This window comes from Salvelinus alpinus, chromosome 12 (genome assembly GCF_045679555.1).
Source record: "Salvelinus alpinus chromosome 12, SLU_Salpinus.1, whole genome shotgun sequence".
Classification (NCBI taxonomy): Eukaryota; Metazoa; Chordata; class Actinopteri; order Salmoniformes; family Salmonidae; genus Salvelinus; species Salvelinus alpinus.
This window is the reverse complement of record NC_092097.1, coordinates 53,992,277-54,005,878: the sequence shown is the minus strand read 5'-3', so window position 1 is coordinate 54,005,878 and position 13,602 is coordinate 53,992,277. Positions and strand designations below refer to the sequence as shown.

The window sequence follows — 13,602 nt, the reverse complement described above, 5'->3', positions numbered from 1 at the left end:
TGCCGCCTCTACACTCTAACCACTAGGCTACCTGCCGCCCCTACACTCTAACCACTAGGCTACCTGCCGCCTCTACACTCTAACCACTAGGCTACCTGCCGCCTCTACACTCTAACCACTAGGCTACCTGCCGCCTCTACACTCTAACCACTAGGCTACCTGCCGCCTCTACACTCTAACCACTAGGCTACCTGCCGCCTCTACACTCTAACCACTAGGCTACCTGCCGCCTCTACACTCTAACCACTAGGCTACCTGCCGCCTCTACACTCTAACCACTAGGCTACCTGCCGCCTCTACACTCTAACCACTAGGCTACCTGCCGCCTCTACACTCTAACCACTAGGCTACCTGCCGCCTCTACACTCTAACCACTAGGCTACCTGCCGCCTCTACACTCTAACCACTAGGCTACCTGCCGCCTCTACACTCTAACCACTAGGCTACCTGTCGCCTCTACACTCTAACCACTAGGCTACCTGCCGCCTCTACACTCTAACCACTAGGCTACCTGCCGCCTCTACACTCTAACCACTAGGCTACCTGCCGCCTCTACACTCTAACCACTAGGCTACCTGCCGCCTCTACACTCTAACCACTAGGCTACCTGCCGCCTCTACACTCTAACCACTAGGCTACCTGCCGCCTCTACACTCTAACCACTAGGCTACCTGCCGCCTCTACACTCTAACCACTAGGCTACCTGCCGCCTCTACACTCTAATCACTAGGCTACCTGCCGCCTCTACACTCTAACCACTAGGCTACCTGCCGCCTCTACACTCTAACCACTAGGCTACCTGCCGCCTCTACACTCTAACCACTAGGCTACCTGCCGCCTCTACACTCTAACCACTAGGCTACCTGTGGCATGTTTAATTGATTTTCTTCCAATGAATTTGGATCTAGCATTTTAACCGTTTAGGCTTTAAGGTATAATGAGCCCATTCTGAAAGCTCTCTGGAACATCATCATGCCTTCTGTTCCCCTCTATGATGCTCACAGGATGTGCATAACACGTTAGAAGTGAGTGTGACAAAAAAAAAAGTAATTTGGCCAGAATAAGAATATAGCTCAATAACCTTTCTCATAGGCTTTCTCAGGATAGCTTTTCCACTCCCTATTTAAATATCGTCCTTGTGACTGACTGGGTTTGAACCGGCTCTCCTGCATGTCACAAGACAGTGTTAGCCCACTTAGGAATCAGCCTGAAGGAATACCTGCCGAAATGACTTTTAGAAACAACTTCACCAGACACTAGTGGATAAGTCACAAAGAAGACATCTTAAAGAGATAGTGTAAGATTCTGGAAATTAAGCCCTTTTTCTTTCTCTACTTACCTAGAGTCAGATGAACTCATGGATACCATTTTTATGTCTCTGTGTGTAGTTTGAAGGAAGTTGGAAGCACAAAGACGTTGAAACGGCCTTCAAACTGCACACAGACATAACAATGGTATCCATGAGTAGTTAGGTGCAAAAAAAAAGGGCTTACTTGCCAAAATCTCACAATACCCCTTTAAGAGATGCCTGAAAAAAGCCACTTACATAGAGACTGCTCCTCATCATCTGGAACTGGTCTATTAGTTTCTTGTGCAGGGGACGCATTTCAGGGTGCACCAGCTTGTCATGGACCGCAAGCCCCGCCCCCAGGATGTGAACCTACAACAGCAGATATTTGAACAAACAAACTTGGTTAATTGCCAGGTTTCAACAAATTACTTTACTTTAAAAACATATTTAGATAAAGCACTTTTACCAAATTGCTTTAATTAACTCAACCACAACATACTAGAATATAATGTTGTGCATTCACTGTTCACACAAAGAGACCACATTAGATAAGGCAGTTGGTAATGCTGCCATACCGGACCAGAGAAAACTCCGGTCTCTGCTGCCATACCGGACCAGAGAAAACTCCAGTCTCTGCTGCCATACCGGACCAGAGAAAACTCCAGTCTCTGCTGCCATACCGGACCAGAGAAAACTCCAGTCTCTGCTGCCATACCGGACCAGAGAAAACTCCAGTCTCTGCTGCCATACCGGACCAGAGAAAACTCCAGTCTCTGCTGCCATACCGGACCAGAGAAAACTCCAGTCTCTGCTGCCATACCGGACCAGAGAAAACTCCAGTCTCTGCTGCCATACCGGACCAGAGAAAACTCCAGTCTCTGCTGCCATACCGGACCAGAGAAAACTCCAGTCTCTGCTGCCATACCGGACCAGAGAAAACTCCGGTCTCTGCTGCCATACCGGACCAGAGAAAACTCCAGTCTCTGCTGCCATACCGGACCAGAGAAAACTCCAGTCTCTTGTTCAAGGTGTTTCGCTCACCTGTTCCTGCATGAGGTCTTTGAGAGAAGTGATCTTCTCTGTGTCCTCTGTGTGACTGCCGATGTACTCCTTATCAAAGAAGGCCTGGGGGAGAGACAAGACCCAAAACAGGAAGTGATGAGACAGCCAGCGAATCGACAACCAACCAGAGTAGAGGGCAAGCAAAAACGTACATGAACATTTCAGGAGATGGAAGTACAACTCTTGATAGGATAAACATGTGAATTTTTTTGTTTTTAAGAAAAGACAGAGTGCAACCTATTGCAATATCATGCCGAATAGCTTGTGTGAGCAATGAAAAAGTATGAGAGAATTCATTCAGCCATGGTTTCATTACCTCCTGGTATCTAGCGATGCCCCCGTTGACGGCAGCGTCAATGACCCCATTGAGACACATGGAGAGCAGGTTGATGTTGCCATGGAGCTGCTTGTGTTGGTACTGGCTGATCAGGGTCCGCAGCTCATGGTTCTTGTTCTCCACCACGTAGATGGCATTCTCCAGAGGACTCACCTCAATCTGGTAAAAACACAATAGAAGTACTGTAACAGTGCATTTTTGGACTTGGTCTAGTGGTAGTGCTGCCACTGGGACGGAGGTTCACCTTCCAGCAGGACAATGACCCAAAGCATACTGCTAAAGCAACACTTGAGTGGTTTAAGGGAAACATTTAAATGTCTTGGAATGGCCTAGTCAAAGCCCAGACCTCAATCCAATTGAGTATTTGTGGTCTGACTTAAAGGTTGCTGGTGGAACCACCGGAACCCATCCAACTTGAAGGAAATGGAGCAGTTTTGCCTTGAAGAATGGCAAAAATCCCAGTGGCTGGATGTGCCAAGCTTATATAGACATACCCCAAGAGACTTGGTGGGGGGTGATAGTTATGCAGGCTCAAGTTCTGTTTTTTTGTCTTATTTCTTGTTTGTTTCACAAAAAATATTTTGCATCTTCAAAGTGGTAGGCATGTTGTGTAAATCAAATGATACAACCCCCCCAAAAAAATCTATTTTAGTTCCCAGGTTGTAAGGCAACAAAATAGGAAAAATGCCAAGGGGGTGAATACTTTCGCAAGCCACAATATGTTATGTTATGCTACGCTATGCTATGTTATGTTACACATCCTCATTACAGCATGTGAAAGATTTTTTGCATTTATTTTCATCTGCTGTACAAAAGCAGGTCATGGGTAACACAGTGGCACTGATATCGTCATTAGTGTATAGCTACGTTTCCCAAAACTCGATCCTGTGGACTCCAAGGGGTGCACATTTTGCCCGAGCACTACACACCGGATTCATAATAATCAAAAGGTTGATGATGAGTTTGGGAAATGATGGTGTATAGTGTCACTCACCAGCTCTCTCTTCTCCACCTCAAACCAGCGGGAGATGCCAGGAAGAGGATGTGTGAGGATCAGCGTAGTCCTCTCGATCCACAAGCTCTTGAACTCGTTCTCTCTGTCTTTTGATCCTTTGTGAAAGGGCCGGTCGTAGCGAAAGCGGCGCACGTTGTTGACTCGGTAGAAGCTCTTGATGCGGTCTGGAACCCGGTCCATCTGGAGAACGTTGACGTTCTCCGGTACCGCTGAAACTGCGTAGATCTGGAGGTCTGAGGGGTGGCGTGTCAAGGAACACGGTTCGGGTGGAAGGCAGGTTTTTTGGGGAAGGCATAGGGACACGATCACATACACATTATGCACATACAAAAGCACACACACGCACACACACACACACACACACATTCACACACACACACACACACACACACACACACACACACACACACACACACACACACACACACACACACACACACACACACACACACACACACACACACACACACACACACACACACACACACACACACACACACACACACACACACACACACACACACACATACTAAAGCTCCGGTTTCCAACTTCATTGTAGAAGGATACACTGGGCGTCACACTGTAAAATGGCCTCGTCTGGTTGGTTGGGGTGTTGCATGGCAATGGCTTGTGGGAATTCTCCCAGCATCCTTTGCTGGAAGGCTTCTAAACGTTCGTAGTCATGACCACGGCAGACAAACTCTTTGTTCTGTTAGGGGACACATCCTGGGATGAGTAACAACTAGAATATTCTGAACAGAATAATATTCACTCTATACAATATGAGTCTCAATAAAGAACATAATATTACTTATCTCATTCAGTGGCAAATTATAAGGACATTGATTGTATCTCAATTTACACTCTATTCCTTATGTGGTTCTGGGCAGAAATAGTGCACTATCTAGGGTAGGGTAGAGAGTTTCATTTGGGATCTTACCTATGCAGTAGGATTGACTTACTCTGGCCAGAACAGAAGTAGTGCACAACATAGGGAATAGGGAGTAATTTGGGATGTGGCCTAAATAAGTAGTGCACTATAAAGGGAATAGGGTGTGATTTGGGAGTATGGATTGACTCACTCGTAGGAAGAAGGGGAACTTGCGTCCGTAGAAGCCCACCCTGAAGAACTCTGGCTCTAGACGCTGCTGCTCCATGATGTTGTCATAGTACGCTGCCTCCATTTTCTGACAAAACAAAAAGCTGAATCCTACATTTTCTGACAAAACAAAAGTCTGAATCCTACATTTTCTGACAAAACAAAAGTCTGAATCCTACATTTTCTGACAAAACAAAAGTCTGAATCCTACATTTTCTGACAAAACAAAAGGCTGAATCCTACATTTTCTGACAAAACAAAAGTCTGAATCCTACATTTTCTGACAAAACAAAAGTCTGAATCCTACATTTTCTGACAAAACAAAAGTCTGAATCCTACATTTTCTGACAAAACAAAAGTCTGAATCCTACATTTTCTGACAAAACAAAAGGCTGAATCCTACATTTTCTGTGCAAATCTCCCTTTGACATTTGGTGAAAATCTGGGTCATGAAAATCCACAAACATCAGTCATGTACTACATCTAATTACCCTTATCCAGCTGAGGCTTTGGTAGTCGTACAAGGTCTCATACTGGTAAGCCAGCTCTCTGCACAGCGGTATCCCATACTCCCAGCACTGAAGAAACACACAGTTAATCAGTAATTAGTTAATCAGTAATTAGTTTGTTTTCAATACGGACAAATACTGCTATAGCTGTTGGTTCATGAGTTAATGGGTTGGTTGATTGATTGATTGATTATGAGAGGAAACGATTGATGACACTTTAGTGTTCCATTGTGTTCTGCCACCTACCTTGCCCTTGTTGAAGTAGTTGATGACCTTACGACAGAGGCCCTCTTTGCGATGCCACTCGCTCTGGCCTGGGTAGTGGAGGAACTCCCTCAGAGGCCTCTCCTCCCAATGCAGCAGCTCCCAGTACAACAGCAGAGTGAACGCAGCCTCTGTAGAGTAACGTACAGACACATAGTGTGTATACATCATAGTGAACAACATATAGCTGGGTAGCGGAGGGACTCCCTCAGATTGATAGTACAGTTCTAGGGACCAAACCCAGCAACCAACACTCAGCCTCTCTAGAATTATAGAAAGAGAGTCACTAGAAGGGACATTCCGGCGACCATATTGAGTGTACCTATGCAGATGTAGGATCTTAATTTGAGCCAGTTTGCTACAGCAGGAAAGTCATTATTATGTGGATTAGGGTTGATACATTTTTCATTAGGGCAAATCAAGTCTGACATTTTGAAGTGAAAATTACCAACTGTAAAAGTATTTTTAAACCTCAAATACCACAACCTCCTGTTGTGGTATTTGTGTAGGAAAATTTTCAGCAACAAAATAGTGATCAAATTAAGATCCTACATCTGTAGCAGTAAAGCATAGCAATGTTAGAAGTACAGGTTATTCCACAGGTAATAGCTAGCACGCTCGTTCCCTTTGTGAGTGAATAGGTTTGTGTGTGAGTATCTAACCTGTGTAGTTCTCAGCCTGGAGGTGCATGCCACACAGCTTGTGGATGTAGTATTACCTGTGTAGTTCTCAGCCTGAAGGTGCATGTCACACAGCTTGTGGATCTAGTATTACCTGTGTAGTTCTCAGCCTGAAGGTGCATGCCACACAGCTTGTGGATGTAGTATTACCTGTGTAGTTGTCAGCCTGAAGGTGCATGTCACACAGCTTGTGGGTGTAGTATTACCTGTGTAGTTCTCAGCCTGAAGGTGCATGCCACACAGCTTGTGGATCTAGTATTACCTGTGTAGTTCTCAGCCTGAAGGTGCATGCCACACAGCTTGTGGGTGTAGTATTACCTGTGTAGTTCTCAGCCTGAAGGTGCATGCCACACAGCTTGTGGATCTAGTATTACCTGTGTAGTTCTCAGCCTGAAGGTGCATGCCACACAGCTTGTGGATCTAGTATTACCTGTGTAGTTCTCAGCCTGAAGGTGCATGTCACACAGCTTGTGGGTGTAGTATTACCTGTTTAGTTCTCAGCCTGGAGGTGCATGTCACACAGCTTGTGGATCTAGTATTACCTGTGTAGTTCTCAGCCTGAAGGTGCATGTCACACAGCTTGTGGGTGTAGTATTACCTGTGTAGTTCTCAGCCTGAAGGTGCATGTCACACAGCTTGTGGGTGTAGTATTACCTGTGTAGTTCTCAGCCTGAAGGTGCATGCCACACAGCTTGTGGATGTAGTATTACCTGTGTAGTTCTCAGCCTGAAGGTGCATGTCACACAGCTTGTGGGTGTAGTATTACCTGTGTAGTTCTCAGCCTGAAGGTGCATGCCACACAGCTTGTGGATGTAGTATTACCTGTGTAGTTGTCAGCCTGAAGGTGCATGTCACACAGCTTGTGGGTGTAGTATTACCTGTGTAGTTCTCAGCCTGAAGGTGCATGTCACACAGCTTGTGGATCTAGTATTACCTGTGTAGTTCTCAGCCTGAAGGTGCATGTCACACAGCTTGTGGGTGTAGTATTACCTGTGTAGTTCTCAGCCTGAAGGTGCATGCCACACAGCTTGTGGATCTAGTATTACCTGTTTAGTTCTCAGCCTGAAGGTGCATGCCACACAGCTTGTGGGTGTAGTATTACCTGTGTAGTTCTCAGCCTGAAGGTGCATGCCACACAGCTTGTGGATCTAGTATTACCTGTGTAGTTCTCAGCCTGAAGGTGCATGCCACACAGCTTGTGGATCTAGTATTACCTGTGTAGTTCTCAGCCTGAAGGTGCATGTCACACAGCTTGTGGGTGTAGTATTACCTGTGTAGTTCTCAGCCTGAAGGTGCATGTCACACAGCTTGTGGGTGTAGTATTACCTGTGTAGTTCTCAGCCTGAAGGTGCATGCCACACAGCTTGTGGATCTAGTATTACCTGTGTAGTTCTCAGCCTGAAGGTGCATGTCACACAGCTTGTGGATCTAGTATTACCTGTGTAGTTCTCAGCCTGAAGGTGCATGCCACACAGCTTGTGGGTGTAGTATTACCTGTGTAGTTCTCAGCCTGAAGGTGCATGTCACACAGCTTGTGGATCTAGTATTACCTGTGTAGTTCTCAGCCTGAAGGTGCATGCCACACAGCTTGTGGGTGTAGTATTACCTGTGTAGTTCTCAGCCTGAAGGTGCATGTCACACAGCTTGTGGGTGTAGTATTACCTGTGTAGTTCTCAGCCTGAAGGTGCATGTCACACAGCTTGTGGGTGTAGTATTACCTGTGTAGTTCTCAGCCTGAAGGTGCATGCCACACAGCTTGTGGATCTAGTATTACCTGTGTAGTTCTCAGCCTGAAGGTGCATGTCACACAGCTTGTGGGTGTAGTATTACCTGTGTAGTTCTCAGCCTGGAGGTGCATGTCACACAGCTTGTGGGTGTAGTATTACCTGTGTAGTTCTCAGCCTGAAGGTGCATGTCACACAGCTTGTGGGTGTAGTATTACCTGTGTAGTTCTCAGCCTGAAGGTGCATGTCACACAGCTTGTGGGTGTAGTATTACCTGTGTAGTTCTCAGCCTGAAGGTGCATGCCACACAGCTTGTGGGTGTAGTATTACCTGTGTAGTTCTCAGCCTGAAGGTGCATGCCACACAGCTTGTGGGTGTAGTATTACCTGTGTAGTTCTCAGTCTGAAGGTGCATGCCACACAGCTTGTGGGTGTAGTATTACCTGTGTAGTTCTCAGCCTGGAGGTGCATGCCACACAGCTTGTGGGTGTAGTATTACCTGTGTAGTTCTCAGCCTGGAGGTGCATGTCACACAGCTTGTGGGTGTAGTATTACCTGTGTAGTTCTCAGCCTGAAGGTGCATGTCACACAGCTTGTGGGTGTAGTATTACCTGTGTAGTTCTCAGCCTGAAGGTGCATGCCACACAGCTTGTGGGTGTAGTATTACCTGTGTAGTTCTCAGCCTGAAGGTGCATGCCACACAGCTTGTGGGTGTAGTATTACCTGTGTAGTTCTCAGCCTGAAGGTGCATGCCACACAGCTTGTGGGTGTAGTATTACCTGTGTAGTTCTCAGCCTGGAGGTGCATGCCACACAGCTTGTGGGTGTAGTATTACCTGTGTAGTTCTCAGCCTGGAGGTGCATGCCACACAGCTTGTGGGTGTAGTATTACCTGTGTAGTTCTCAGCCTGAAGGTGCATGCCACACAGCTTGTGGGTGTAGTATTACCTGTGTAGTTCTCAGCCTGAAGGTGCATGCCACACAGCTTGTGGATCTAGTATTACCTGTGTAGTTCTCAGCCTGAAGGTGCATGTCACACAGCTTGTGGGTGTAGTATTACCTGTGTAGTTCTCAGCCTGAAGGTGCATGTCACACAGCTTGTGGGTGTAGTATTACCTGTGTAGTTCTCAGCCTGAAGGTGCATGCCACACAGCTTGTGGATCTAGTATTACCTGTGTAGTTCTCAGCCTGAAGGTGCATGTCACACAGCTTGTGGATCTAGTATTACCTGTGTAGTTCTCAGCCTGAAGGTGCATGCCACACAGCTTGTGGGTGTAGTATTACCTGTGTAGTTCTCAGCCTGAAGGTGCATGTCACACAGCTTGTGGATCTAGTATTACCTGTGTAGTTCTCAGCCTGAAGGTGCATGCCACACAGCTTGTGGGTGTAGTATTACCTGTGTAGTTCTCAGCCTGAAGGTGCATGTCACACAGCTTGTGGGTGTAGTATTACCTGTGTAGTTCTCAGCCTGAAGGTGCATGTCACACAGCTTGTGGGTGTAGTATTACCTGTGTAGTTCTCAGCCTGAAGGTGCATGCCACACAGCTTGTGGATCTAGTATTACCTGTGTAGTTCTCAGCCTGAAGGTGCATGTCACACAGCTTGTGGGTGTAGTATTACCTGTGTAGTTCTCAGCCTGGAGGTGCATGTCACACAGCTTGTGGGTGTAGTATTACCTGTGTAGTTCTCAGCCTGAAGGTGCATGTCACACAGCTTGTGGGTGTAGTATTACCTGTGTAGTTCTCAGCCTGAAGGTGCATGTCACACAGCTTGTGGGTGTAGTATTACCTGTGTAGTTCTCAGCCTGAAGGTGCATGCCACACAGCTTGTGGGTGTAGTATTACCTGTGTAGTTCTCAGCCTGAAGGTGCATGCCACACAGCTTGTGGGTGTAGTATTACCTGTGTAGTTCTCAGTCTGAAGGTGCATGCCACACAGCTTGTGGGTGTAGTATTACCTGTGTAGTTCTCAGCCTGGAGGTGCATGCCACACAGCTTGTGGGTGTAGTATTACCTGTGTAGTTCTCAGCCTGGAGGTGCATGTCACACAGCTTGTGGGTGTAGTATTACCTGTGTAGTTCTCAGCCTGAAGGTGCATGTCACACAGCTTGTGGGTGTAGTATTACCTGTGTAGTTCTCAGCCTGAAGGTGCATGCCACACAGCTTGTGGGTGTAGTATTACCTGTGTAGTTCTCAGCCTGAAGGTGCATGCCACACAGCTTGTGGGTGTAGTATTACCTGTGTAGTTCTCAGCCTGAAGGTGCATGCCACACAGCTTGTGGGTGTAGTATTACCTGTGTAGTTCTCAGCCTGGAGGTGCATGCCACACAGCTTGTGGGTGTAGTATTACCTGTGTAGTTCTCAGCCTGGAGGTGCATGCCACACAGCTTGTGGGTGTAGTATTACCTGTGTAGTTCTCAGCCTGAAGGTGCATGCCACACAGCTTGTGGGTGTAGTATTACCTGTGTAGTTCTCAGCCTGAAGGTGCATGCCACACAGCTTGTGGGTGTAGTATTACCTGTGTAGTTCTCAGCCTGAAGGTGCATGCCACACAGCTTGTGGGTGTAGTATTACCTGTGTAGTTCTCAGCCTGAAGGTGCATGCCACACAGCTTGTGGGTGTAGTATTACCTGTGTAGTTCTCAGCCTGAAGGTGCATGTCACACAGCTTGTGGGTGTAGTATTACCTGTGTAGTTCTCAGCCTGGAGGTGCATGCCACACAGCTTGTGGGTGTAGTATTACCTGTGTAGTTCTCAGCCTGAAGGTGCATGTCACACAGCTTGTGGGTGTAGTATTACCTGTGTAGTTCTCAGCCTGAAGGTGCATGTCAGACAGCTTGTGGGTGTAGTATTACCTGTGTAGTTCTCAGCCTGAAGGTGCATGCCACACAGCTTGTGGGTGTAGTATTACCTGTGTAGTTCTCAGCCTGAAGGTGCATGCCACACAGCTTGTGGGTGTAGTATTACCTGTGTAGTTCTCAGCCTGAAGGTGCATGCCACACAGCTTGTGGGTGTAGTATTACCTGTGTAGTTCTCAGCCTGGAGGTGCATGCCACACAGCTTGTGGGTGTAGTATTACCTGTGTAGTTCTCAGCCTGGAGGTGCATGTCACACAGCTTGTGGGTGTAGTATTACCTGTGTAGTTCTCAGCCTGAAGGTGCATGTCACACAGCTTGTGGGTGTAGTATTACCTGTGTAGTTCTCAGCCTGAAGGTGCATGCCACACAGCTTGTGGGTGTAGTATTACCTGTGTAGTTCTCAGCCTGAAGGTGCATGCCACACAGCTTGTGGGTGTAGTATTACCTGTGTAGTTCTCAGCCTGAAGGTGCATGCCACACAGCTTGTGGGTGTAGTATTACCTGTGTAGTTCTCAGCCTGGAGGTGCATGCCACACAGCTTGTGGGTGTAGTATTACCTGTGTAGTTCTCAGCCTGGAGGTGCATGTCACACAGCTTGTGGATGTAGTATTACCTGTGTAGTTCTCAGCCTGGAGGTGCATGCCACACAGCTTGTGGGTGTAGTATTACCTGTGTAGTTCTCAGCCTGGAGGTGCATGCCACACAGCTTGTGGGTGTAGTATTACCTGTGTAGTTCTCAGCCTGGAGGTGCATGCCACACAGCTTGTGGATGTAGTATTACCTGTGTAGTTCTCAGCCTGAAGGTGCATGCCACACAGCTTGTGGATGTAGCGGATGTACATCTCCTCCTTGTTGATCTCTGACTTGTAGAAGTTCTAGGGAACAAACAGACAAGTCCTGCAGTGCCTCTGCTATTTCTGTTTCCACAGTGACAGTTATGTTGTAATCGTTGGTGCAGATGAGGTATCTGTAGTCAGAGTCTATAGTATCTTACCAACAGGTTGACAGTACAGCCAGAGTCTATAGTATCTTACCAACAGGTTGACAGTACAGCCAGAGTCTACAGTATCTTACCAACAGGTTGACAGTACAGCCAGAGTCTATAGTATCTTACCAACAGGTTGACAGTACAGCCAGAGTCTATAGTATCTTACCAACAGGTTGACAGTACATCCAGAGTCTATAGTATCTTACCAACAGGTTGACAGTACAGCCAGAGTCTACAGTATCTTACCAACAGGTTGACAGTACAGCCAGAGTCTATAGTATCTTACCAACAGGTTGACAGTACAGCCAGAGTCTATAGTATCTTACCAACAGGTTGACAGTACAGCCAGAGTCTATAGTATCTTACCAACAGGTTGACAGTACAGCCAGAGTCTATAATATCTTACCAACAGGTTGACAGTACAGCCAGAGTCTATAGTATCTTACCAACAGGTTGACAGTACAGCCAGAGTCTATAGTATCTTACCAACAGGTTGACAGTACAGCCAGAGTCTATAGTATCTTACCAACAGGTTGACAGTACAGCCAGAGTCTATAATATCTTACCAACAGGTTGACAGTACAGCCAGAGTCTATAGTATCTTACCAACAGGTTGACAGTACAGCCAGAGTCTATAGTATCTTACCAACAGGTTGACAGTACAGCCAGAGTCTATAGTATCTTACCAACAGGTTGACAGTACAGCCAGAGTCTATAGTATCTTACCAACAGGTTGACAGTACAGCCAGAGTCTATAATATCTTACCAACAGGTTGACAGTACAGCCAGAGTCTACAGTATCTTACCAACAGGTTGACAGTACAGCCAGAGTCTATAGTATCTTACCAACAGGTTGACAGTACAGCCAGAGTCTATAGTATCTTACCAACAGGTTGACAGTACAGGCAGAGTCTACAGTATCTTACCAACAGGTTGACAGTACAGCCAGAGTCTATAGTATCTTACCAACAGGTTGACAGTACAGCCAGAGTCTACAGTATCTTACCAACAGGTTGACAGTACAGCCAGAGTCTATAGTATCTTACCAACAGGTTGACAGTACAGCCAGAGTCTATAATATCTTACCAACAGGTTGACAGTACAGCCAGAGTCTATAGTATCTTACCAACAGGTTGACAGTACAGCCAGAGTCTATAGTATCTTACCAACAGGTTGACAGTACAGCCAGAGTCTATAATATCTTACCAACAGGTTGACAGTACAGCCAGAGTCTATAGTATCTTACCAACAGGTTGACAGTACAGCCAGAGTCTATAGTATCTTACCAACAGGTTGACAGTACAGCCAGAGTCTATAGTATCTTACCAACAGGTTGACAGTACAGCCAGAGTCTATAATATCTTACCAACAGGTTGACAGTACAGCCAGAGTCTATAGTATCTTACCAACAGGTTGACAGTACAGCCAGAGTCTATAGTATCTTACCAACAGGTTGACAGTACAGCCAGAGTCTATAGTATCTTACCAACAGGTTGACAGTACAGCCAGAGTCTATAGTATCTTACCAACAGGTTGACAGTACAGCCAGAGTCTATAATATCTTACCAACAGGTTGACAGTACAGCCAGAGTCTACAGTATCTTACCAACAGGTTGACAGTACAGCCAGAGTCTATAGTATCTTACCAACAGGTTGACAGTACAGCCAGAGTCTACAGTATCTTACCAACAGGTTGACAGTACAGCCAGAGTCTACAGTATCTTACCAACAGGTTGACAGTACAGGCAGAGTCTACAGTAGCTTACCAACAGGTTGACAG

At 46.5% G+C, this 13,602-nt stretch overlaps 1 protein-coding gene across 6 annotated transcripts in view; it reads right to left on the bottom strand.

The window, feature by feature from the left end:
- dock3 (dedicator of cytokinesis 3) overlaps positions 1-13,602 on the bottom strand; it is a 414,918-nt gene that overhangs the window by 27,715 nt on the left and 373,601 nt on the right. For all 6 annotated transcript variants that reach the window (XM_071336834.1, XM_071336838.1, XM_071336835.1 and 3 more), the window contains 9 exons: positions 11,616-11,709; positions 5,560-5,708; positions 5,296-5,382; positions 4,788-4,892; positions 4,273-4,414; positions 3,685-3,938; positions 2,670-2,849; positions 2,333-2,416; positions 1,547-1,660 (listed from right to left, as the gene is read on the bottom strand). In XM_071336834.1, coding sequence (XP_071192935.1) covers positions 1,547-1,660; positions 2,333-2,416; positions 2,670-2,849; positions 3,685-3,938; positions 4,273-4,414; positions 4,788-4,892; positions 5,296-5,382; positions 5,560-5,708; positions 11,616-11,709 — 1,209 coding nt within the window. The remainder of the gene's footprint in view (positions 1-1,546; positions 1,661-2,332; positions 2,417-2,669; positions 2,850-3,684; positions 3,939-4,272; positions 4,415-4,787; positions 4,893-5,295; positions 5,383-5,559; positions 5,709-11,615; positions 11,710-13,602) is intronic.